This window comes from Xenopus tropicalis, chromosome 1 (assembly GCF_000004195.4).
Source record: "Xenopus tropicalis strain Nigerian chromosome 1, UCB_Xtro_10.0, whole genome shotgun sequence".
Classification (NCBI taxonomy): Eukaryota; Metazoa; Chordata; class Amphibia; order Anura; family Pipidae; genus Xenopus; species Xenopus tropicalis.
In genome coordinates, this window is record NC_030677.2 from 213,561,340 (window position 1) to 213,587,788 (window position 26,449).

The window sequence follows — 26,449 nt, forward strand, 5'->3', positions numbered from 1 at the left end:
GTAGTGGGCAGGGAGTAGCTGGCAGGGAGTAGTGGGCAGGGAGTAGCGGGCAGGGAGTAGCAGGCAGGGAGTAGCTGGCAGGGAGTTGCTGGCAGGGAGTAGCGGGCAGGAGTAGTGGGCAGGGAGTAGTGGGCAGGGAGTAGCGGGCAGGGAGTAGTGGGCAGGGAGTAGCAGGCAGGGAGTAGTGGGCAGGGAGTAACGAGCAGGGAGTAGTGGGCAGGGAGTAGCTGGCAGGGAGTAGTGGGCAGGGAGTTGCTGGCAGGGAGTAGCGGGCAGGGAGTAGTGGGCAGGGAGTAGTGGGCAGGGAGTAGCGGGCAGGGAGTAGTGGGCAGGGGGTAGTGGGCAGAGAGTAGTGGGCAGGGAGTAGCGGGCAGGGAGTAGTGGGCAGGAAGTAGCGAGCAGGGAGTAGTGGGCAGGGAGTAGCTGGCAGGGAGTAGTGGGCAGGGAGTTGCTGGCAGGGAGTAGCGGGCAGGGAGTAGTGGGCAGGGAGTAGCGGGCAGGGAGTAGTGGGCAGGGAGTAGTGGGCAAGGAGTAGCAGGCAGGGAGTAGCGGGCAGGGAGTAGTGGGCAGGGAGTTGCTGGCAGGGAGTAGCGGGCAGGGAGTAGTGGGCAGGGAGTAGTGGGCAAGGAGTAGCAGGCAGGGAGTAGCGGGCAGGGAGTAGTGGGCAGGGAGTAGCGGGCAGGGAGTAGCGGGCAGGGAGTAGTGGGCAGGGAGTTGCTGGCAGGGAGTAGCAGGCAGGACAGGGAGTATCGGGCAGGGCAGGGAGTAGCGGGCAGGGAGTAGTGGGCAGGGAGTAGCAGGAAGGGAAGGGAGTAGCAGGAAGAAAGTAGTGGGCAGGGAGTAGCGGGCAGGGAGTAGCAGGAAGGGAGTAGTGGACAGGGAGTTGCTGGCAGGGAGTAGCGTGGCAGGGAGTAGCAGGCAGGGAGTAGTGGGCAGGGCAGGGAGTAGTGGGCAGGGAGTAGCGGGCAGGACAGGGAGTAGCGGGCAGGACAGGGAGTAGCAAGCAGGGCAGGGAGTAGCGGGCAGGACAGGGAGTAGCGGGCAGGGCAGGGAGTAGCGGGCAGGACAGGGAGTAGCGGGCAGGACAGGGAGTAGCAAGCAGGGCAGGGAGTAGCGGGCAGGACAGGGAGTAGCGGGCAGGGCAGGGAGTAGCGGGCAGGACAGGGAGTAGCAAGCAGGGCAGGGAGTAGCGGGCAGGACAGGGAGTAGCGGGCAGGGCAGGGAGTAGCGGGCAGGACAGGGAGTAGCGGGCAGGACAGGGAGTAGCAAGCAGGGCAGGGAGTAGCGGGCAGGACAGGGAGTAGCAAGCAGGGCAGGGAGTAGCGGGCAGGACAGGGAGTAGCGGGCAGGGCAGGGAGTAGCGGGCAGGACAGGGAGTAGCGGGCAGGGCAGGGAGTAGCGGGCAGGGCAGGGAGTAGAGGCCAGGGCAGGGAGTAGCGGGCAGGGCAGGGAGTAGAGGCCAGGGCAGGGAGTAGCGGGCAGGGCAGGGAGTAGAGGCCAGGGCAGGGGAGTAGCGGGCAGGGCAGGGAGTAGAGGCCAGGGCAGGGAGTAGTGGGCAGGACAGGAAGTAGCGAGCAGGGCAGGGAGTAGCGGGCAGGACAGGGAGTAGCGGGCAGGGCAGGGAGTAGCGGGCAGGGCAGGGAGTAGAGGCCAGGGCAGGGAGTAGCGGGCAGGGCAGGGAGTAGAGGCCAGGGCAGGGAGTAGCGGGCAGGGCAGGGAGTAGCGGGCAGGGCAGGGAGTAGAGGCCAGGGCAGGGAGTAGCGGGCAGGACAGGGAGTAGCGGGCAGGACAGGGAGTAGCGAGCAGGGCAGGGAGTAGCGGGCAGGACAGGGAGTAGCGAGCAGGGCAGGGAGTAGCGGGCAGGACAGGGAGTAGCGAGCAGGGCAGGGAGTAGCGGGCAGGACAGGGAGTAGCGGGCAGGGCAGGGAGTAGCGGGCAGGACAGGGAGTAGCGAGCAGGGCAGGGAGTAGCGGGCAGGACAGGGAGTAGCGGGCAGGGCAGGGAGTAGCGAGCAGGGCAGGGAGTAGCGGGCAGGACAGGGAGTAGCGGGCAGGGCAGGGAGTAGCGGGCAGGGCAGGGAGTAGCGGGCAGGGCAGGGAGTAGAGGCCAGGGCAGGGAGTAGCGGGCAGGGAGTAGAGGCCAGGGCAGGGAGTAGCGGGCAGGGCAGGGAGTAGAGGCCAGGGCAGGGAGTAGCGGGCAGGGAGTAGAGGCCAGGGCAGGGAGTATCGGGCAGGGCAGGGAGTAGCGGGCAGGGAGTTACTGGCAGGGAGTAGCGGGCAGGGAGTTGCTGGCAGGGAGTAGCGGGCAGGGAGTTGCTGGCAGGGAGTAGCGGGCAGGAAGTTGCTGGCAGGGAGTAGCGGGCAGGGAGTGGAATAGCGGGCAGGGCAGGGAGTAGCGGGCAGGGCAGGGAGTAGCGGGCAGGGAGTGGAATAGCGGGCAGGACAGGGAGTAGCGGGCAGGGCAGGGAGTAGCGGGCAGGGAGTGGAATAGCGGGCAGGACAGGGAGTAGCGGGCAGGGCAGGGAGTTGCTGGCAGGGAGTTGCGGGCAGGGAGTGGAATAGCGGGCAGGGCAGGGAGTAGTGGGCAGCAAAGTCACTTTCCACTCACTGGGGGCAATTGTGTGAGGGGGAGTTGCTGCTGGTTGTGGCCCCTTTGTGATACACAGAGAAGTCTGTAGGTTAATTTACTCCCAGGCTGCATCAGGAATCATAGGGCCCCAAACACTAAACTATTGGTCACCTGGGCAGAGGGCTCTGTCATCTAGGGCTGCCGCCTGTTTGGTATTGTGCCACCCTGGCTGGTAAAATAGTATTACTGGTCCTTACTCACTCCCCCAGCCCCCCCCCCCGTCCTTGCCCCACCCCCTGTACTTGCCCCGCCTCCCCATTCCTGCCCCACCTCCCTTCCACCGACATCCAGCCCCTTTTGCCTGCCAACCGCTATTACCCAAGACAACCGGTGGCAACGCCACAACCCTATTATCAACAAGTAGAAAGAGGCTTCAATTAAAAAAATAATCCCTTTGATTCTGCCCCAGAGTAGGGCAGATAAGGGGCAGCATTCAGAATTGAGAAAAGCACAGGGAGCCGAGGGATTGGGGGCCCGGGGGCAAATAGGGAGAAGGTTGCAATAATCCAGGAGGGAAAGAGTTACTGGAATTATAGAGTCACATTTGGGGAGAAACGTAACTATTGGCAAAATATAATAAAATCTTAATGTTTCTTTCCGTGTTCCTCCCAAGCCGGGAATTCCCGGAGCAGTAAGACTTTCCAGTACCGCACCCCCCCCTGGTTCCGGTCCAATAAGATCAGTGGGAAGGGAGACGTTATTGAGTGGATGAGCCCCATGTGTATCTATGGCCCCAGCGAGTGAGCGAGTGGGTGAGTGAGTGGGTGGGTGAGTGAGTGGGTGAGTGAGTGGGTGGGTGAGTGAGTGGGTGGGTGAGTGAGTGGGTGAGTGGGTGGGTGAGTGGGTGAGTGATTGGGTGAGTGGGTGGGTGAGTGGGTGAGTGAGTGAGTGAGTGGGTGGGTGAGTGAGTGGGTGGGTGAGTGGGTGAGTGGGTGGGTGAGTGGGTGAGTGAGTGAGTGGGTGGGTGAGTGAGTGAGTGGGTGAGCGAGTGAGTGAGCGAGCGAGCGAGTGGGTGAGTGAGTGGGTGAGTGGATGAGTGAGTGAGCGAGTGAGTGAGTGAGTGAGTGAGCAAGCGAGTGAGCGAGTGAGTGGGTGAGTGAGCGAGTGAATGAGCGAGCAAGTGGGTGAGTGAGTGGGCGGGTGAGTGATTGAGCGAGTGAGTGAGCAAGTGACCGAGTGAGTGAGCGAGTGAGTGAGCAAGCGAGTGAGCGAGTGAGTGGGTGAGTGGGTGGGTGAGTGATTGAGCGAGTGAGTGAGCAAGTGACCGAGTGAGTGAGCGAGCGAGTGAGTGGGCGGGTGAGTGGGTGAGTGTTTGAGCGAGTGAGTGAGCGAGTGAGTGAGCGAGTGAGTGGGCAGGTGCGTGAGTGATTGAGCGAGTGTGTGTTTGAGCGAGTGAGTGAGCGAGTGTGTGTTTGAGCGAGTGAGTGAGTGAGCGAGTGAGTGAGTGAGTGAGTGGGGCCCCAGGGAAGGGATAACACAGCCGGGGGGGATTGGGAGGAATTTAATGGGATCAGAGTTTTGGATTAAGGATCACTTTCTGGCGGCTATGGATCCAGGCAGGAGCTGGTTAATTCCCAGATAATCTGGTTAATGGGAGTCTCCTAATTACCCCCCTGAGCCCGACAGGGAGCATCATTAATAGGGAATTTACCCCGAGTGCGGGGCCATTAATGTGGTATTTGCAGTTGGTCTTTACTTTTTATTATTTAGCATTTTTGTTTGGCCACTCTGGGTTGGACTTTCAGCAGCTATATGGTTGCTAGGGTTCTATTCAACCTAGTAACCAGGCAGTGGTTTAAAATGGGGACAGGCATATGAATAAAGGAGCACCTAAATAGAAAGATAAGGAATAAAAAGTAACAATAACAATAAAACTGGAGCCTCACAGAGCAATAGGGTTTGGCTGCCGGGGTCAGTGACCCCCATTTGGAAGCTGTACCATAGGCGGCTCTGGGGGTCCCATAATTACAATACAATACAGACCCCATTGCCCAGGCCCCCCAGTAACACCCAGAGCTTAGAATTTGGCATCAGTAAAGGCTTGGGGCTCAGTCCCTACTGGGCTCGCACTGATGTGGGTGGCACGGTGCCCTCAGTGATGCCCCTACAGCGGGCAGCAGGGGGTAACAGGGCAATATGGATACAGCTCCACCATTCACCCTTATTGCCCCCTGGTAGGGCAGAACTGGAGATTGGAGCAACTTTCTTGCTTGTCCCATAATGCCCCCCAACTTACCCCCCCAAGCACAGCCCTTATAGTTTAGAGCCAGATCAGGTGCCATTGATAGGAGGGAATGTCCCAGCCAATCATATTGCAGCGCTGTGCGTGGGCGATACACTGTATCCACTACTCCGACTAAAGGGGAAGCCACACGGAGCGACTTAGTAGCAGCTACTAATTGCCCCTATGTGTGATTAGCAGGGAATTCTCAGTACTGAGTATGGCGGGGGGGGGGGTTTCTGGGGTTTAGTAGCTGCTACTGAGTAGCTCCGTGTGTCCTGGCCCTATTACTAATAATAATAATGTCAGTAGCTGGAGGTGCTGAGGGCACAGCCGGATAACGGAGCCCCTGGCACTGCAGGTCACTGTGGGGGAGAATAGCAATTGGGCTTTTTTAGGTATAAAAGAGGGAATTGTGGGAAAGAGACAATTTGCAGCATTAGTACATAAGCGCTAAGGCGCCATTTGTGTCCCTTTCGGACCCGGTGATGTTCGGGGCGCAGAGAAGGCGCAGTCAGCGCTACCCAAGCCCCGCCCCGGGGGGAGGCGCAACCGGACACTGCGCCGGATACATAACAAGGGGAATTAGGCTTTATCTGCGCTTCAGTAATGGATGTGCCATTAACAGGCCTGGCCGGGCTCCTACCCCGATACTGCTCAGGCCTCTCTCCATTCTCTGCGCTCTCCCCTCCCTCCCTGCACCCCCCCTCCTTTCCCCACTTGGGCTGCGCCTAGCCCCGCCCTCCCTCTGGTACCCAGCCTGTGTAGCCCCGCCCCCTCTGGTACCCAGCCTGTGTAGCCCCGCCCTCCCTGTTACCCAGCCTGTGTGGCCCCGCCCTCCCTCTGGTCCCCAGCCTGTGTAGCCCCGCCCTCCCTGTTACCCAGCCTGTGTGGCCCCGCCCTCCCTCTGGTACCCAGCCTGTGTGGCCCCGCCCTCCCTCTGGTACCCAGCCTGTGTGGCCCCGCCCTCCCTCTGGTTCCCAGCCTGTGTAGCCCCGCCCTCCCCCGCTTGGGCTGCGCCTAGCCCCGCCCCCTGGTCCCTGCCGCTGTGGGCTCCGGGAGTGCTGACGTCAGGCCGCTGCACTGGCACAGGGGTGGGATGGGGAGACGGTGCCAGGGAATGTGATGGGCACAGGGATAGGGAGACGGTGCCAGGGAGGAGCCGCGGTACCCGGAGTGGAAGGTGAGACTGGGGGGGGGGGGGGCATCAATGGTTCGGGCTCAGCTGTCAGGTACATAAAGGCTGTGGGGATGGGAATGGGCGGGGGGGGGGGGGTACATACATGTGTGTGTCAGTGTGTGTGTGTGTCTCTTTTTACATATGTGACTGTCTCCCTTTATCTGTGTGTGTATATTTGTATATATGTGTGTGTATCAGTGTGTGTGTGTATGTGTGTGTATCAGTGTGTGTGTATCAGTGTGTGTGTGTCAGTGTGTGTGTATCAGTGTGTGTGTGTCAGTGTGTGTGTATCAGTGTGTGTGTGTGTCAGTGTGTGTGTGTGTGTGTGTATCAGTGTGTGTATCAGTGTGTGTGTGTGTGTATGTGTCAGTGTGTGTGTGTATCAGTGTGTATCGGTGTGTGTATCAGTGTGTGTGTATCAGTGTGTGTATCAGTGTGTATCAGTGTGTGTGTGTGTATCAGTGTGTGTGTGTGTATCAGTGTGTATCGGTGTGTGTATGTGTCAGTGTGTGTGTGTATCAGTGTGTGTATCAGTGTGTGTGTGTGTATCAGTGTGTGTGTGTATCAGTGTGTGTATCAGTGTGTGTGTGTGTATCAGTGTGTGTATCAGTGTGTGTATCAGTGTGTGTATCAGTATACAGGGGACATTGGCCTTATGGCTGATTGTGCTCATTGCTGTGTGTCACAATGTGTCGCTCCTGATATGAGTGGGGCACTCTCAGCCTGTGTGTTTATATGGGACTGTGTGTTTGTGTGTCTGGGTTTGTGTCACTGTGTGTATGTGCATCTGTATATGTGCCTCACTGTGATGCTGTGTATGTTTGTTGCCCAGGGAATGTTTATTTGTGTGTAACTGTCAGTGTGTAGCTGTCAGTGTGTAGCTGTGTCAGTGTGTAGCTGTCAGTGTGTAGCTGTGTCAGTGTGTAGCTGTGTCAGTGTGTAGCTGTCAGTGTGTAGCTGTGTCAGTGTGTAGCTGTGTCAGTGTGTAGCTGTCAGTGTGTAGCTGTGTCAGTGTGTAGCTGTGTCAGTGTGTAGCTGTGTCAGTGTGTAGCTGTCAGTGTGTAGCTGTGTCAGTGTGTAGCTGTGTCAGTGTGGTAGATGTGTCAGTGTGTAGCTGTCAGTGTGTAGCTGTCAGTGTGTAGCTGTGTCAGTGTGTAAGCTGTCAGTGTGTAGCTGTGTCAGTGTGTAGCTGTGTCAGTGTGTAGCTGTGTCAGTGTGTAGCTGTGTCAGTGTGTAGCTGTGTCAGTGTGTAGCTGTCAGTGTGTAGCTGTGTCAGTGTGTAGCTGTCAGTGTGTAGCTGTCAGTGTGTAGCTGTGTCAATGTGTAGCTGTGTCAGTGTGTAGCTGTCAGTGTGTAGCTGTGTCAGTGTGTAAGCTGTCAGTGTGTAGCTGTGTCAGTGTGTAGCTGTGTCAGTGTGTAGCTGTGTCAGTGTGTAGCTGTCAGTGTGTAGCCGTCAGTGTGTAGCTGTGTCAGTGTGTAGCTGTCAGTGTGTAGCTGTCAGTGTGTAGCTGTGTCAGTGTGTAGCTGTGTCAGTGTGTAGCTGTCAGTGTGTAGCTGTGTCAGTGTGTAGCTGTGTCAGTGTGTAGCTGTCAGTGTGTAGCTGTCAGTGTGTAGCTGTCAGTGGTAGCTGTCAGTGTGTAGCTGTCAGTGTGTAGCTGTGTCAGTGTGTAGCTGTGTCAGTGTGTAGCTGTCAGTGTGTAGCTGTCAGTGTGTAGCTGTCAGTGTGTAGCTGTGTCAGTGTGTAGCTGTCAGTGTGTAGCTGTGTCAGTGTGTAGCTGTGTCAGTGTGTAGCTGTCAGTGTGTAGCTGTCAGTGTGTAGCTGTCAGTGTGTAGCTGTGTCAGTGTGTAGCTGTCAGTGTGTAGCTGTGTCAGTGTGTAGCTGTGTCAGTGTGTAGCTGTCAGTGTGTAGCTCTGTCAGTGTGTAGCTGTGTCAGTGTGTAGCTGTGTCAGTGTGTAGCTGTGTCAGTGTGTAGCTGTGTCAGTGTGTAGCTGTCAGTGTGTAGCTGTCAGTGTGTAGCTCTGTCAGTGTGTAGCTGTGTCAGTGTGTAGCTGTGTCAGTGTGTAGCTGTGTCAGTGTGTAGCTGTCAGTGTGTAGCTGTGTCAGTGTGTAGCTGTCAGTGTGTAGCTGTGTCAGTGTGTGGCTGTCAGTGTGTAGCTGTCAGTGTGTAGCTCTGTCAGTGTGTAGCTGTGTCAGTGTGTAGCTGTCAGTGTGTAGCTGTCAGTGTATAGCTGTGTCAGTGTGTAGCTGTGTCAGTGTGTAGCTGTCAGTGTGTAGCTGTCAGTGTGTAGCTGTGTCAGTGTGTAGCTGTCAGTGTGTAGCTGTCAGTGTGTAGCTGTGTCAGTGTGTAGCTGTCAGTGTGTAGCTGTCAGTGTGTAGCTCTGTCAGTGTGTAGCTGTGTCAGTGTGTAGCTGTGTCAGTGTGTAGCTGTCAGTGTGTAGCTGTCAGTGTGTAGCTCTGTCAGTGTGTAGCTGTGTCAGTGTGTAGCTGTGTCAGTGTGTAGCTGTGTCAGTGTGTAGCTGTGTCAGTGTGTAGCTGTGTCAGTGTGTAGCTGTCAGTGTGTAGCTGTGTCAGTGTGTAGCTGTCAGTGTGTAGCTGTCAGTGTGTAGCTGTGTCAGTGTGTAGCTGTGTCAGTGTGTAGCTGTCAGTGTGTAGCTGTGTCAGTGTGTAGCTGTGTCAGTGTGTAGCTGTGTCAGTGTGTAGCTGTCAGTGTGTAGCTGTGTCAGTGTGTAGCTGTCAGTGTGTAGCTGTCAGTGTGTAGCTCTGTCAGTGTGTAGCTGTGTCAGTGTGTAGCTGTGTCAGTGTGTAGCTGTGTCAGTGTGTAGCTGTGTCAGTGTATAAGGATGTCTGTATTTTGTAATTTGTATATTTGTTGTGTGTACAGTGTGTTTTTGTGCTTATATAAGTGTGAGTGTGTGTGTACCAGCAGGCCTGGGGGGGGGGGGGGTATTTCTGTTTAGCTGACAGGTTATTCAGCAATGCCGCTGTGTTTGTTCCTAGAAGATACAGTCGTGTGTGTGTGTATCAGTGTGTAGGGCTGTGTGTGTATCAATGTCTGTAGTGGGAGGTTGTGTTGCACGTGTGTGTGTATCCCAGTGTCACATTACTGTCTATGTGTGTGTGTATCCCAGTGTCTAATTGCTGGTGTGTGTGTATCCCAGTGTCACATTGCTGGTGTGTGTCTGTGTGTGTGTATCCCAGTGTCACATTGCTGGTGTGTGTCTGTGTGTGTGTCTGTGTGTGTATTTGTACTGGTTTCTATTTGCCTATTCCCCACACAGGGCAGGATGAACCTGTTCATGTAGTTGCCAGGGGCTCCCAGTATCCGTAGCCAGGGGGCCAGTTGCTGAGGATGCTGGGATTCCTTGTTTCCATGTTACTGTCACTGTGTCATTTTCCAGAATCCCCACCCACTGTAATCCCCCCGATACAGTAAATGCAGTGATATCTCCCGGTGCTGCCTGTGCCGGTGTGTAATCCTGTATATACAGGCGGGGGGCTCAGCCCCACACAGAGGCACATTGTGCCGGGGGGTCACGCACGGATACTGAGGCAGATTCCTCTGTAACTCAATCCCCAGTGAGGGGGGGGGGGGCGTCACCGCAGCCTCTCTGTGCCGGATCCACTCTGTACCGGATCCACTCTGTGCCGGATCCACTCACCTATTTACTGTGCAACGGGATCGGGTCGAGTATCATCTCCCGCCCTGAGATCCATCATCCCCCATATCCATCCCTAGGCCCGTATCCCCCATATCCATCCCTAGGCCCGTATCCCCCATATCCATCCCTAGGCCCGTATCCCCCATATCCATCCCTAGGCCCGTATCCCCCATATCCATCCTAGGCCCGTATCCCCCATATCCATCCCTAGGCCCGTATCCCCATATCCATCCCTAGGCCCTTATCCCCCATATCCATCCCTAGGCCCTTATCCCCCATATCCATCCCTAGGCCCGTATCCCCCATATCCATCCCTAGGCCCGTATCCCCCATATCCATCCCTAGGCCCGTATCCCCCATATCCATCCCTAGGCCCTTATCCCCCATATCCATCCCTAGGCCCGTATCCCCCATATCCATCCCTAGGCCCGTATCCCCCATATCCATCCCTAGGCCCGTATCCCCCATATCCATCCCTAGGCCCGTATCCCTCATATCCATCCCTAGGCCCGTATCCCCCCATATCCATCCCTAGGCCCGTATCCCCATATCCATCCTAGGCCCGTATCCCCCATATCCATCCCTAGGCCCTTATCCCCCATATCCATCCCTAGGCCCGTATCCCCCATATCCATCCCTAGGCCCTTATCCCCCATATCCATCCTAGGCCCGTATCCACCATATCCATCCCTAGGCCCGTATCCCCCATATCATCCCTAGGCCCGTATCCCCCATATCCATCCCTAGGCCCGTATCCCCATATCCATCCCTAGGCCCGTATCCCCCATATCCATCCCTAGGCCCTTATCCCCCATATCCATCCCTAGGCCCTTATCCCCCATATCCATCCCTAGGCCCTTATCCCTCATATCCATCCCTAGGCCCTTATCCCTCATATCCATCCCTAGGCCCGTTCCCCCATATCCATCCCTAGGCCCTTATCCCCCATATCCATCCCTAGGCCCTTATCCCCATATCCACCCTAGGCCCTTATCCCCATATCCATCCCTAGGCCCGTATCCCCCATATCCATCCCTAGGCCCGTATCCCCCATATCCATCCCTAGGCCCGTATCCCCCATATCCATCCCTAGGCCCTTATCCCCCATATCCATCCCTAGGCCCGTATCCCCCATATCCATCCCTAGGCCCGTATCCCCCATATCCATCCCTAGGCCCGTATCCCCCATATCCATCCCTAGGCCCGTATCCCTCATATCCATCCCTAGGGCCCGTATCCCCCATATCCATCCCTAGGCCCCGTATCCCCCATATCCATCCCTAGGCCCGTATCCCCCATATCCATCCCTAGGCCCTTATCCCCCATATCCATCCCTAGGCCCGTATCCCCCATATCCATCCCTAGGCCCTTATCCCCCATATCCATCCCTAGGCCCGTATCCCCCATATCCATCCCTAGGCCCTTATCCCCCATATCCATCCCTAGGCCCGTATCCCCCATATCCATCCCTAGGCCCGTATCCCCCATATCCATCCCTAGGCCCGTATCCCCCATATCCATCCCTAGGCCCGTATCCCTCATATCCATCCCTAGGCCCGTATCCCCCATATCCATCCCTAGGCCCGTATCCCCCATATCCATCCCTAGGCCCGTATCCCCCATATCCATCCCTAGGCCCTTATCCCCCATATCCATCCCTAGGCCCGTATCCCCCATATCCATCCCTAGGCCCTTATCCCCCATATCCATCCCTAGGCCCGTATCCCCCATATCCATCCCTAGGCCCTTATCCCCCATATCCATCCCTAGGCCCGTATCCCCCATATCCATCCCTAGGCCCTTATCCCCCATATCCATCCCTAGGCCCTTATCCCCCATATCCATCCCTAGGCCCGTATCCCCCATATCCATCCCTAGGCCCGTATCCCCCATATCCATCCCTAGGCCCGTATCCCCCATATCCATCCCTAGGCCCGTATCCCCCATATCCATCCCTAGGCCCTTATCCCCCATATCCATCCCTAGGCCCTTATCCCCCATATCCATCCCTAGGCCCTTATCCCTCATATCCATCCCTAGGCCCTTATCCCTCATATCCATCCCTAGGCCCGTATCCCCCATATCCATCCCTAGGCCCTTATCCCCCATATCCATCCCTAGGCCCTTATCCACCATATCCATCCCTAGGCCCGTATCCCCCATATCCATCCTTAGGCCCTTATCCCCCATATCCATCCCTAGGCCCGTATCCACCATATCCATCCCTAGGCCCTTATCCACCATATCCATCCCTAGGCTCGTATCCACCATATCCATCCCTAGGCCCTTATCCCCCATATCCATCCCTAGGCCCTTATCCCCCATATCCATCCCTAGGCCCTTATCCCTCATGATGTGGGCTCTGTATCTGTACCGCCGGGTCACTGTGGGGTCTGTATCTGTACCGCCGGGTCACTGTGGGGTCTGTATCTGTACCGCCGGGTCACTGTGGGCTCTGTATCTGTACCGCCGGGTCACTGTGGGCTCTGTATCTGTACCGCCGGGTCACTGTGGGCTCTGTATCTGTACCGCCGGGTCACTGTGGGCTCTGTATCTGTACCGCCGGGTCACCGTGGGCTCTGTATCTGTACCGCCGGGTCACCGTGGGCTCTGTATCTGTACCGCCGGGTCACCGTGGGCTCTGTATCTGTACCGCCGGGTCACCGTGGGCTCTGTATCTGTACCGCCGGGTCACCGTGGGCTCTGTATCTGTACCGCCGGGTCACCGTGGGCTCTGTATCTGTACCGCCGGGTCACCGTGGGCTCTGTATCTGTACCGCCGGGTCACCGTGGGCTCTGTATCTGTACCGCCGGGTCACCGTGGGTTCTGTATCTGTACCGCCGGGTCACTGTGGGCTCTGTATCTGTACCGCCGGGTCACTGTGGGCTCTGTATCTGTACCGCCGGGTCACTGTGGGCTCTGTATCTGTACCGCCGGGTCACTGTGGGCTCTGTATCTGTACCGCCGGGTCACTGTGGGCTCTGTATCTGTACCGCCGGGTCACCGTGGGCTCTGTATCTGTACCGCCGGGTCACCGTGGGCTCTGTATCTGTACCGCCGGGTCACCGTGGGCTCTGTATCTGTACCGGTACCGGGCCGCGGTCACCGTGGGCTCTGTATCTGTACCGCCGGGTCACTGTGGGCTCTGTATCTGTACCGCCGGGTCACCGTGGGTTCTGTATCTGTACCGCCGGGTCACTGTGGGCTCTGTATCTGTACCGCCGGGTCACTGTGGGCTCTGTATCTGTACCGCCGGGTCACTGTGGGCTCTGTATCTGTACCGCCGGGTCACCGTGGGCTCTGTATCTGTACCGCCGGGTCACCGTGGGCTCTGTATCTGTACCGCCGGGTCACTGTGGGCTCTGTATCTGTACCGCCGGGTCACTGTGGGCTCTGTATCTGTACCGCCGGGTCACTGTGGGCTCTGTATCTGTACCGCCGGGTCACCGTGGGCTCTGTATCTGTACCGCCGGGTCACTGTGGGCTCTGTATCTGTACCGCCGGGTCACTGTGGGCTCTGTATCTGTACCGCCGGGTCACTGTGGGCTCTGTATCTGTACCGCCGGGTCACTGTGGGCTCTGTATCTGTACCGCCGGGTCACCGTGGGTTCTGTATCTGTACCGCCGGGTCACTGTGGGTTCTGTATCTGTACTTATGGGAATTGAACTCCCAGCCCTGACGGAAGTGGCTGACAGTCAGTGTGTGGATGACACGCGACGCAGGCTGGCAGTTAGGGGCTATGAATGGAATGCGTGTGGCACTCAGCATTGTGCTGGGCCTGAGATTGGGCTCTTGTTACAGGATCTATTCTGGGCCGGGAGTCTCATTCTGTCTCCTCATGTCCTGGCTGTCACACACTGGGACTCATGTACTCGGGGTACTCGCTGGGCTCCGGGGGGGACTGGGCGGCGGCAGTGGGTTACTGGGTGCTTCCTGCTGTGTGAGTAGGGATCACTTTACAATTTACTCCTGGAAGTAACTGATCCACCACTTGGGGGGGGGGGGGGGGGGGCAAGACAGACGGTGCTGAAGGGAACTGGGTCTGGGTGAAAGTGAGGGGTTTGCTTGTATCTGAGAGCGCAAGGGATGTCTAATAAAGTGCTGGGTTTGGGTTGTCCAATCACTGCAGAGTTTGTTGCACTGCTTAATATCTCACCTGTCCACCCCTCTTCTCCCTCCGCAGGTGGGACGCAGTAAGGACCCCCTGTTCGTCTCTTGCTGATTTACCTATGTCCTGAAGAAGCCCCCGACGATGGCTAGCCCACCCAAGCTTGCTGGAGAAACCCTGATTGTGCATCACATACCCCTGGTGCATTGCCAAGTCCCAGATAGACAGCGCTGCCCAACCTCTAAGAGATCACACTCCTACGGGCAGAATGACCTCGGCCTCACCAGAACCACCTCCCTCCCCGAGAGGGACCTCTCCCAAGCCGACTCCTTGGTGTACAGCAGCTTGATTCAGGCTCCAGAACCTTCTGGTAATGAGACGCGAAGCAAGAAGGAGGAGGACTGGCAAGGTCCTAGCGCCAGAAAACGGCACAACCCGTTTCTTCCCAGTGAGGAGGAAGAGGAGGACCTTATAGTGAGTGGGGGTGAGACATCATTCCACCTTCATAATGCATCCAGTGTCCCCAAGTCTTGCTTCCAGTTCAAGGAACCAGCCCTGCCGCCCTTCCACCTCCACGACGCGGCTCCCATTGTGAAGCCTTGGATTCTTACTGGTAGGTCAGGGCTGGTGGATGGACAAGAGGAGAAGACCTCCCCCGATGACCTTCAGAAAGGCAGCAACGGCAACCAAGGTCCATCTGAATTCATCACTGAAGAACATGTATGGAACCAGCATACGGTCCCTGCCTACACTCTGGACTGGAACCAGAGCTCGGTTTTGGGAAACCAAGACCTCCTGCAGAGCCGAGAATGTAGTTGCAACGGTTCCGACACCCTGAGGCACTGCAGGTGCTACAGCGCTTCCAGTCAGTCAGAAATGGACCAGCAGGTGAGTTACGTGAGCGACTCTTCGTGCAACAGTTCCGATGGAATTCTGGTGAACTTCAGCACCCTGTACAACAAGATGAACGGACAACCCAGGTCCAACCTCAACTCTGGAAGCCTCTCCTGTGACTCCTCGTTCTGCAGCCACCCAGACACAGGAGCTTTTTATCTTGACCTGCAAACATCCCCCGCGGAATCCAAAATGTCATGTGACTCGCACCTCCACGAATGCTCTGGAAAGCAATGCGGGTTCCACCACCACCCATCTTCTCCGGTTCTGGACGCCAACTGCAACTCCTACCATTTAAACTGCGACTTGAGGCAGTGTCCTGGGGAAAACTCAGAGCTGACCTCTTGCTTTCAGAGCCAAGCGCGGCTAGTGGTGGCCACCCAGAATTACTACAAGCTGGTTACGTGTGATTTGTCTTCTCAGTCCTCTCCAAGCCCAGCGGGATCCTCCATCACTAGTTGTTCGGATGAACAGACTAAGGGCAGCCCAGTGCAGCCAACAGAATATTTCCTCTTCCAACAACCGGATACAAATCTAGATACAGTTGAGCCTAAAGGGCCCATAGAACGTTCCAAGTCGGACATCATTGAGGGGCAGGTCTACGTCAACGTATCACCTCCAAACTTTACTACTGGGCGTCAGCGCTCACGCAGTTATGACCGTAGCCTGGACAAGAGCCCGAGTACACGTCTGGGGTCACTGGAGCGTATGTTAAGTTGCCCAGTTAAACTCAGCGAGGGGCAAGTTGGCCAAGCCCAGAGTTCATCCCCCAAGAGGGTCACGTCCTTTCTGGAGTTGGCCAAGAGCAGGAAGAAGAATGGCACCAGCCCACCTCTCAGAACCAGCGGGGATTCCTCTTTGGAATTTTCCCCTATTCCGGAGTTCCACCGTGACGGCAATGGGATTACAGAGCATGGAGAATTCCGTAGCCACAGCCTCCCACCCATGTCCTTCTTGCACTGTAGGAGCCGGACCTGTGAGGGGTGCACAGGGGACACCAGGGAGGCCAAAGCCACAAACTCCAACCAAATGGGCGCGGCCCTCCAAACATCGGGGCTTTGTGATATAGACGCCGACGAGGATTTGCTCTGCGATGGGATGGAACCTGGTGGATCCGGTCTGAGCTTCCTCCAGTTGGACCTCAGAGCCAAGGGAGATGGTGAGTTACTAAAAGCTTAGTGTTACATGTAAAGACCCCCTTCCTATGCTGATGGTGAGATCCCCTTTCCTCCCCACCCCCAATGAATCACTAATTCCCCCTCTCTTGGTAGGGAACCCCATAACCTGACTGCCCTTACAGTAAGAAACCCCTTCCTATGCTGATAGTGAGATCCCCTTTCCTCCCCACCCCCAATGAATCACTCATTCCCCCTCTCTGGGTAGGGAACCCCATAACCTGACTGCCCTTACAGTAAGGAACCCCTTCCTATGCTGATGGTGAGATCCCCTTTCCTCCCCACCCCCAATGTATCACTCATTCCCCCTCTCTGGGTAGGGAACCCCATAACCTGACTGCCCTTACAGTAAGGAACCCCTTCCTATGCTGATGGTGAGATCCCCTTTCCTCCCCACCCCCAATGTATCACTCATTCCCCCTCTCTTGGTAGGGAATCCCCATAACCTGACTGCCCTTACAGTAAGGAACCCCTTCCTATGCTGATGGTGAGATCCCCTTTCCTCCCCACCCCCAATGTATCACTCATTCCCCCTCTCTGGGTAGGGAATCCCATAACCTGACTGCCCTTACAGTAAGGAACCCCTTCCTATGCTGATGGTGAGATCCCCTTTCCTCCCCACCCCCAATGTATCACTCATTCCCCCTCTCTGGGTAGGGAACCCCATAACCTGACTGCCCTTACAATAAGGAACCCCTTCCTATGCTGATAGTGAGATCCTCTTTCCTCCCCACCCCCAATGAATCCCTCATTCCCCCTCTCTTGGTAGGGAATCCCATAACCTGACTGCCCTTACAGTAAGGAACCCCTTCCTATGCTGATGGTGAGATCCTCTTTCCTCCCCACCCCCAATGAATCCCTCATTCCCCCTCTCTTGGTAGGGAATCCCATAACCTGACTGCCCTTACAGTAAGGAACCCCTTCCTATGCTGATGGTGAGATCCCCTTTCCTCCCCACCCCCAATGTATCACTCATTCCCCCTCTCTTGGTAGGGAATCCCATAAACTGACTGCCCTTACAGTAAGGAACCCCTTCCTATGCTGATGGTGAGATCTCCTTTCCTCCCCACCCCCAATGTATCACTCATTCCCCCTCTCTGGGTAGGGAACCCCATAACCTGACTGCCCTTACAGTAAGGAGCCCCTTCCTATGCTGATGGGGAGACCCCCTTTCCTTCCCACCCCAATGTATCACTCATTCCCCCTCTCTTGGTAGGGAACCCCATAACCTGACTGCCCTTACAGTAAGGAACCCCTTCCTCTTCCTATGCTGATGGTGAGATCCCCTTTCCTCCCCACCCCAATGTATCACTCATTCCCCCTCTCTTGGTAGGGAATCCCATAACCTGACTGCCCTTACAGTAAAGAACCCCTTCCTATGCTGATGGTGAGATCTCCTTTCCTGCCCACCCCCAATGTATCACTCATTCCCCCTCTATTGGTAGGGAATCCCATAACCTGACTGCCCTTACAGTAAAGAACCCCTTCCTATGCTGATGGTGAGATCTCCTTTCCTCCCCACCCCCAATGTATCACTCATTCCCCTTCTCTTGGTAGGGAACCCCATAACCTGACTGCCCTTACAGTAAGGAACCCCTTCCTATGCTGATGGTGTGATCTCCTTTCCTCCCCACCCCCAATGTATCACTCATTCCCCCTCACTTGGTAGGGAACCCCATAACCTGACTGCCCTTACAGTAAGGAACCCCTTCCTATGCTGATGGTGTGATCTCCTTTCCTCCCCACCCCCAATGTATCACTCATTCCCCCTCTCTGGGTAGGGAACCCCATAACCTGACTGCCCTTACAGTAAGGAACCCCTTCCTATGCTGATGGTGAGATCCCCTTTCCTCCCCACCCCCAATGTATCACTCATTCCCCCTCTCTGGGTAGGGAATCCCATAACCTGACTGCCCTTACAGTAAGGAACCCCTTCCTATGCTGATGGTGTGATCTCCTTTCCTCCCCACCCCCAATGAATCACTCATTCCCCCTCTCTTGGTAGGGAATCCCATAACCTGACTGCCCTTACAGTAAGGAACCCCTTCCTATGCTGATGGTGAGATCCCCTTTCCTCCCCACCCCCAATGTATCACTCATTCCCCCTCTCTTGGTAGGGAATCCCATAACCTGACTGCCCTTACAGTAAGGAACCCCTTCCTATGCTGATGGTGTAATCTCCTTTCCTCCCCACCCCCAATGAATCACTCATTCCCCCTCTCTTGGTAGGGAATCCCATAACCTGACTGCCCTTACAGTAAGGAACCCCTTCCTATGCTGATGGTGAGATCCCCTTTCCTCCCCACCCCCAATGTATCACTCATTCCCCCTCTCTTGGTAGGGAATCCCATAACCTGACTGCCCTTACAGTAAGGAACCCCTTCCTATGCTGATGGTGTAATCTCCTTTCCTCCCCACCCCCAACGAATCATTCATTCCCCCTCTCTTGGTAGGGAACCCCATAACCTGACTGCCCTTACAGTAAGGAACCCCTTCCAATACTGATGGTGACATCCCCTTTCCTCCCCACCCCCAATGTATCATTCATTCCCCCTCTCTTGGTAGGGAATCCCATAACCTGACTGCCCTTACAGTAAGGAACCCCTTCCTCTTCCTATGCTGATGGTGAGATCCCCTTTCCTCCCCACCCCCAATGTATCACTCATTCCCCCTCTCTGGGTAGGGAATCCCATAACCTGACTGCCCTTACAGTAAGGAACCCCTTCCTATGCTGATGGTGAGATCTCCTTTCCTCCCCACCCCCAATGTATCACTCATTCCCCCTCTCTTGGTAGGGAACCCCATAACCTGACTGCCCTTACAGTAAGGAACCCCTTCCTATGGTGATGGTGAGATCCTCTTTCCTCCCCAACCCCAATGTATCATTCATTCCCCCTCTCTTGGTAGGAAATCCCATAACCTGACTGCCCTTACAGTAAGGAACCCCTTCCTATGCTGATGGTGAGATCCCCTTTCCCCCCCACCCCCAATGTATCACTCATTCCCCCTCTCTGGGTAGGGAACCCCGTAACCTGACTGCCCTTACAGTAAAGAAACTTTTGGATATGTGGAAGTTGTAGGAAGCCAATTATCTGTCAGCTTTTACCAGTCCACTGCAGTTAGAATCCTGAGAACAAACAACTGATTGGTTGCTGTGGGTTCCTGGGCTGTATTAGATCTGGTGGTGGCCAGAAAAGCAATTTTTTTCTACATAGGAACCTGAGTACCGTGGCCATGTAATGCTGCTGCCCGAGGCACTGGCTCCTGGGTGCCTATATGGTCAGTGTGGCCCTGGGTATGTCTGTTTCCAGCTGCCCGTAACCTCCAGGAATGGAAGGGGTGTTACCCTTACTGCAGGCTATAGAGTAGTGTGCAACGAAACAGAACTAAAGAGAATTGTGGGTACAGCTGGATACACCCAAGGGTGCACAATGGGCGCAGTACAGGTATGGGATCCCTTATCCGGAAAACCATTATCCAGAAAGTTCCAACTTACGGAAAGGCCATTTCCCATAGACTCCATTTTAATCAAATAATTCACATTTTTAAAAATGATTTCCTTTTTCTCTGTAATAATAAAACAGTACCTGTACTTGATCCCAACTAAGATATAATTACCCCTTATTGGGGCAGAACAGCCCTATTGGGTTTATTTAATGGTTAAATGATCCCCTTTTCTCTGTAATAATAAAACAGTATCTGTACTTGATCCCAACTAAGATATAATTACCCCTTATTGGGGGCAGAACAGCCCTATTGGGTTTATTTCATGGTTAAATGATTCCCTTTTCTCTGTAATAATAAAACAGTACCTGTACTTGATCCCAACTAAGATATAATTACCCCTTATTGGGGCAGAACAGCCCTATTGGGTTTATTTCATGGTTAAATGATTCCCTTTTCTCTGTAATAATAAAACAGTACCTGTACTTGATCCCAACTAAGATATAATTACCCCTTATTGGGGCAGAACAGCCCTATTGGGTTTATTTAATGGTTAAATGATTCCCTTTTCTCTGTAATAATAAAACAGTACCTGTACTTGATCCCAACTAAGATATAATTACCCCTTATTGGGTCAGAACAGCCCTATTGGGTTTATTTCATGGTTAAATGATTCCCTTTTCTCTGTAATAAGGAGGGAGAATCAGTTCCGACTACTGAAACAATGTAGCAGAAGCGGCTGTAGGGAAGCAGCCAAGGCTGATTAATATATAAATATACAGGAATGTTGCTTGGAATTCCATTTCCTTTTACTGGTCAAGTATTTTTGGGTTTATATCCCCTTTATCCCAAACATATTTAGTCAGGGCAGTGAGGGATTCTATTTTCCTGGGGTGCCGCTCACAGCCCTAGTTACAGTCGTCAGGGCCATATTCCATAGAAAGAGGAATTTCACGGGCGGCCGCACAGTGTGACTAATGCAATGGCACGGGGATTCCAGGCGGGGGGGGGGGGGGTCTCGTGTATAAATAGTGTGTTGGGCCGAGGGGGGGGGAGTTGCTGAGCAGCTGTTGTTCCCTAGTGAGGGACAGAGAGAGGGGGGACCCCACCCCAGACCCCTCAATAACCGCCCCATTCACTGGAAAGATCTATAAATAACAAGGGACAGACACAGTGACAGTTACACATAACTATAAACCCAGTGAGAATGAGGAATGAATGGATATTGGGGAGTTGTATCAGGAGTCAGAACCAGCAGTGCAGGGAAGGGAAAGGGACAGACACAGTGACAGTTACACATAACTATAAACCCAGTGAGAATGAGGAATGAATGGGTATTGGGGAGTTGTATCAGGAGTCGGTACCAGCAGTGCAGGGAAGGGAAAGGGACAGACACAGTGACAGTTACACATAACTATAAACCCAGTGAGAATGAGGGATGAATGGGTATTGGGGAGTTGTATCAGGAGTCAGAACCAGCAGTGCAGAGAAGGGAAAGGGACAGACACAGTGACAGTTACACATAACTATAAACCCAGTGAGAATGAGGAATGAATGGGTATTGGGGAGTTGTATCAGGAGTCAGAACCAGCAGTGCAGAGAAGGGAAAGGGACAGACACAGTGACAGTTACACATAACTATAAACCCAGTGAGAATGAGGGATGAATGGGTATTGGGGAGTTGTATCAGGAGTCAGAACCAGCAGTGCAGGGAAGGGAAAGGGACAGACACAGTGACAGTAACACATAACTATAAACCCAGTGAGAATGAGGAATGAATGGATATTGGGGAGTTGCATCAGGAGTCAGAACCAGCAGTGCAGGGAAGGGAAAGGGACAGACACAGTGACAGTTACACATAACTATAAACCCAGTGAGAATGAGGAATGAATGGATATTGGGGAGTTGTATCAGGAGTCAGAACCAGCAGTGCAGGGAAGGGAAAGGGACAGACACAGTGACAGTTACACATAACTATAAACCCAGTGAGAATGAGGAATGAATGGGTATTGGGGAGTTGTATCAGGAGTCAGAACCAGCAGTGCAGGGAAGGGAAAGGGACAGACACAGTGACAGTTACACATAACTATAAACCCAGTGAGAATGAGGAATGAATGGGTATTGGGGAGTTGTATCAGGAGTCAGAACCAGCAGTGCAGGGAAGGGAAAGGGACAGACACAGTGACAGTTACACATAACTATAAACCCAGTGAGAATGAGGAATGAATGGATATTGGGGAGTTGTATCAGGAGTCAGAACCAGCAGTGCAGGGAAGGGAAAGGGACAGACACAGTGACAGTTACACATAACTATAAACCCAGTGAGAATGAGGAATGAATGGATATTGGGGAGTTGTATCAGGAGTCAGAACCAGCAGTGCAGAGAATATAAACAGCCAGACAGAGGCGGCATTTAGCAATATACAACTATTGGAAATGAGTAATTAATGTTGATTAGAAATTTACACTTCATTAGGCAAAAACCTGTTTGGGGGGGTAACACCCCCCGCGTTAGATTACAGTCAGACGCAAGCGAGGGAAAACTGCACAGTCATCTCTATGTGCCGGATGAGCGCAAGATGGCTGCTGTGGCGCTCGCTGGAGCATCGCTTGCGGATTTATCCTGCCCCATAAGCAGTATGTGAGCTCCCAGCCATGTAATGTGATATTAAAGAGCCCTTACCCATAACCCCCACCCCCCCAGGAAAGGGAATGGGTCTTATTACCGATATCCTATCAATAAGTGATGCTGCCATGATATCGGATATTTTCTGCCTCACTCAGCAGTCACACCCCCCCCGGGGGTATTAGGGTCCCACTATTACACTCTATAAACCAATAAAGGCTCAGGGCTGCCTGACATATACCCCTCCGTAAGCCACATGGACCCCAGACATGCCTCCCCCCCAGGTACATTTATATAGTGACTACATAACAGCAAAGGCCACAGTGCCCCCTGCTAGCATTATAGGGACCCCCAGCAAGTATTATACAGTGGCCCCAGCATCCCATGGCACAGTGGCCCCAGCACAGTGTATTATACAGTGGCCCCAGCATCCATTGGCACAGTGGCCCCAGCACAGTGTATTATACAGTGGCCCCAGCATCCCATGGCACAGTGGCCCCAGCACAGTGTATTATACAGTGGCCCCAGCACAGTGTATTATACAGTGGCCCCAGCATCCCATGGCACAGTGGCCCCAGCACAGTGTATTATACAGTGGCCCCAGCATCCATTGGCACAGTGGCCCCAGCACAGTGTATTATACAGTGGCCCCAGCATCCCATGGCACAGTGGCCCCAGCACAGTGTATTATACAGTGGCCCCAGCATCCCATGGCACAGTGGCCCCAGCACAGTGTATTATACAGTGGCCCCAGCATCCCATGGCACAGTGGCCCCAGCACAGTGTATTATACAGTGGCCCCAGCATCCCATGGCACAGTGGCCCCAGCACAGTGTATTATACAGTGGCCCCAGCATCCATTGGCACAGTGGCCCCAGCACAGTGTATTATACAGTGGCCCCAGCATCCCATGCCACAGTGGCCCCAGCAATGTGTTATACAGTGGCCCTAGCATCCCATGACACAGTGGCCCCATCACAGTGTATTATACAGTGGCCCCAGCATCCCATGGCATAGTGGCCCCAGCACAGTGTATTATACAGTGGCCCCAGCATCCCATGCCACAGTGGCCCCAGCAATGTGTTATACAGTGGCCCTAGCATCCCATGACACAGTGGCCCCAGCACAGTGTATTATACAGTGGCCCCAGCATCCCATGACACAGTGGCCCCAGCACAGTGTATTATACAGTGGCCCCAGCATCCCATGCCACAGTGGCCCCATCACAGTGTATTATACAGTGGCCCCAGCATCCCATGCCACAGTGGCCCCATCACAGTGTATTATACAGTGGCCCCAGCATCCCATGACACAGTGGTCCCAGCAATGTATTATACAGTGGCCCCAGCATCCCATGCCACAGTGGCCCCAGCACAGTGTATTATACAGTGGCCCTAGCATCCCATGACACAGTGGCCCCAGCAATGTGTTATACAGTGGCCCCAGCATCCCATGACACAGTGGCCCCAGCACAGTGTATTATACAGTGGTCCCAGCATCCCATGCCACAGTGGCCCCATCACAGTGTATTATACAGTGGCCCCAGCATCCCATGACACAGTGGTCCCAGCAATGTATTATACAGTGGCCCCAGCATCCCATGACACAGTGGTCCCAGCACAATGTATTATACAGTGGCCCTAGCATCCCATGCCACAGTGGCCCCATCACAGTGTATTATACAGTGGCCCCAGCATCCCATGACACAGTGGCCCCAGCAATGTGTTATACAGTGGCCCCAGCATCCCATGACACAGTGGCCCCAGCACAGTGTATTATACAGTGGTCCCAGCATCCCATGCCACAGTGGCCCCATCACAGTGTATTATACAGTGGTCCCAGCATCCCATGCCACAGTGGTCCCATCACAGTGTATTATACAGTGGCCCCAGCATCCCATGACACAGTGGTCCCAGCACAATGTATTATACAGTGGCCCCAGCATCCCATGACACAGTGGTCCCAGCAATGTGTTATACAGTGGCCCTAGCATCCCATGACACAGTGGCCCCAGCAATGTATTATACAGTGGCCCCAGCATCCCATGCCACAGTGGTCCCAGCACAATGTGTTATACAGTGGCCCCAGCATCCCATGACACAGTGGCCCCAGCAATGTGTTTTACAGTGGCCCCAGCATCCCATGACACAGTGGCCCCAGCAATGTATTATACAGTGGCCCTAGCATCCCATGCCACAGTGGCCCCAGCACAGTGTGTTATACAGTGGCCCCAGCACAGTGTATTATACAGTGGTCCCAGCATCCCATGCCACAGTGGCCCCAGCATCCCATGCCACAGTGGCCCCATCACAGTGTATTATACAGTGGCCCCAGCATCCCATGCCACAGTGGCCCCAGCACAGTGTATTATACAGTGGCCCCAGCATCCCATGCCACAGTGGCCCCAGCACAGTGTATTATACAGTGGCCCCAGCATCCCATGACACAGTGGTCCCAGCAATGTATTTTACAGTGGCCCCAGCATCCCATGCCACAGTGGTCCCAGCAATGTATTTTACAGTGGCCCAAGCATCCCATGCCACAGTGGCCCCAGCACAGTGTATTATACAGTGGCCCCAGCATCCCATGGCATAGTGGCCCCAGCACAGTGTATTATACAGTGGCCCCAGCATCCCATGACACAGTGGCCCGAGCACAGTGTATTATACAGTGGCCCTAGCATCCCATGCCACAGTGGCCCCAGCACAGTGTATTATACAGTGGCCCCAGCATCCCATGCCACAGTGGCCCCAGCACAGTGTATTATACAGTGGCCCCAGCATCCCATGACACAGTGGCCCGAGCACAGTGTATTATACAGTGGCCCTAGCATCCCATGCCACAGTGGCCCCAGCACAGTGTATTATACAGTGGCCCCAGCATCCCATGCCACAGTGGCCCCAGCACAGTGTATTATACAGTGGCCCCAGCATCCCATGCCACAGTGGTCCCAGCAATGTATTATACAGTGGCCCCAGCATCCCATGACACAGTGGTCCCAGCAATGTATTTTACAGTGGCCCCAGCATCCCATGCCACAGTGGCCCCAGCACAGTGTATTATACAGTGGCCCCAGCATCCCATGACACAGTGGTCCCAGCAATGTATTTTACAGTGGCCCCAGCATCCCATGCCACAGTGGCCCCAGCATCCCATGCCACAGTGGCCCCAGCAATGTATTATACAGTGGCCCTAGCATCCCATGCCACAGTGGCCCCAGCACAGTGTGTTATACAGGGGCCCCAGCATCCCATGCCACAGTGGCCCCAGCACAGTGTATTATACAGTGGTCCCAGCATCCCATGCCACAGTGGCCCCATCACAGTGTATTATACAGTGGTCCCAGCATCCCATGCCACAGTGGCCCCATCACAGTGTATTATACAGTGGCCCCAGCATCCCATGCCACAGTGGCCCCAGCACAGTGTATTATACAGTGGCCCCAGCATCCCATGCCACAGTGGCCCCAGCACAGTGTATTATACAGTGGCCCCAGCATCCCATGCCACAGTGGCCCCAGCACAGTGTATTATACAGTGGCCCCAGCATCCCATGCCACAGTGGCCCCAGCAATGTATTATACAGTGGCCCCAGCATCCCATGCCACAGTGGTCCCAGCAATGTATTATACAGTGGCCCCAGCATCCCATGCCACAGTGGCCCCAGCACAGTGTATTATACAGTGGCCCCAGCATCCCATGACACAGTGGCCCTAGCATCCCATGCCACAGTGGCCCCAGCACAGTGTATTATACAGTGGCCCTAGCATCCCATGCCACAGTGGCCCCAGCACAGTGTATTATACAGTGGCCCCAGCATCCCATGCCACAGTGGCCCCAGCAATGTATTTTACAGTGGCCCCAGCATCCCATGCCACAGTGGTCCCAGCAATGTATTATACAGTGGCCCCAGCATCCCTTGGCACAGTGGTCCCAGCAATGTATTATACAGTGGCCCCAGCATCCCATGCCACAGTGGCCCCAGCACAGTGTATTATACAGTGGCCCCAGCATCCCATGCCACAGTGGCCCCAGCAATGTATTATACAGTGACCCCAGCATCCCATGCCACAGTGGCCCCAGCAATGTATTATACAGTGGCCCCAGCATCCCTTGGCACAGTGGTCCCAGCAATGTATTATACAGTGGCCCCAGCATCCCATGGCACAGTGGCCCCAGCAATGTATTATACAGTGGCCCCAGCATCCCATGCCACAGTGGCCCCAGCAATGTATTATACAGTGGCCCCAGCATCCCATGCCACAGTGGCCCCAGCACAGTGTATTATACAGTGGCCCCAGCATCCCATGACACAGTGGCCCTAGCATCCCATGCCACAGTGGCCCCAGCACAGTGTATTATACAGTGGCCCTAGCATCCCATGCCACAGTGGCCCCAGCACAGTGTATTATACAGTGGCCCCAGCATCCCATGCCACAGTGGCCCCAGCAATGTATTTTACAGTGGCCCCAGCATCCCATGCCACAGTGGTCCCAGCAATGTATTATACAG

General features: G+C 54.7%; 1 protein-coding gene across 2 annotated transcripts in view; it reads left to right on the forward strand.

Moving 5' to 3' along the window:
* The first annotated feature begins 5,890 nt into the window (after positions 1–5,890).
* The window catches only part of rusc2 (RUN and SH3 domain containing 2), a 34,363-nt gene continuing 13,804 nt past the window's right edge, over positions 5,891–26,449 (forward strand). For both annotated transcript variants that reach the window (XM_031894979.1, XM_031894980.1), the window contains exons 1-2: positions 5,891–6,032; positions 13,875–15,852. In XM_031894979.1, coding sequence (XP_031750839.1) covers positions 13,944–15,852 — 1,909 coding nt within the window. In that variant the 5' untranslated portion in view covers positions 5,891–6,032; positions 13,875–13,943. The remainder of the gene's footprint in view (positions 6,033–13,874; positions 15,853–26,449) is intronic.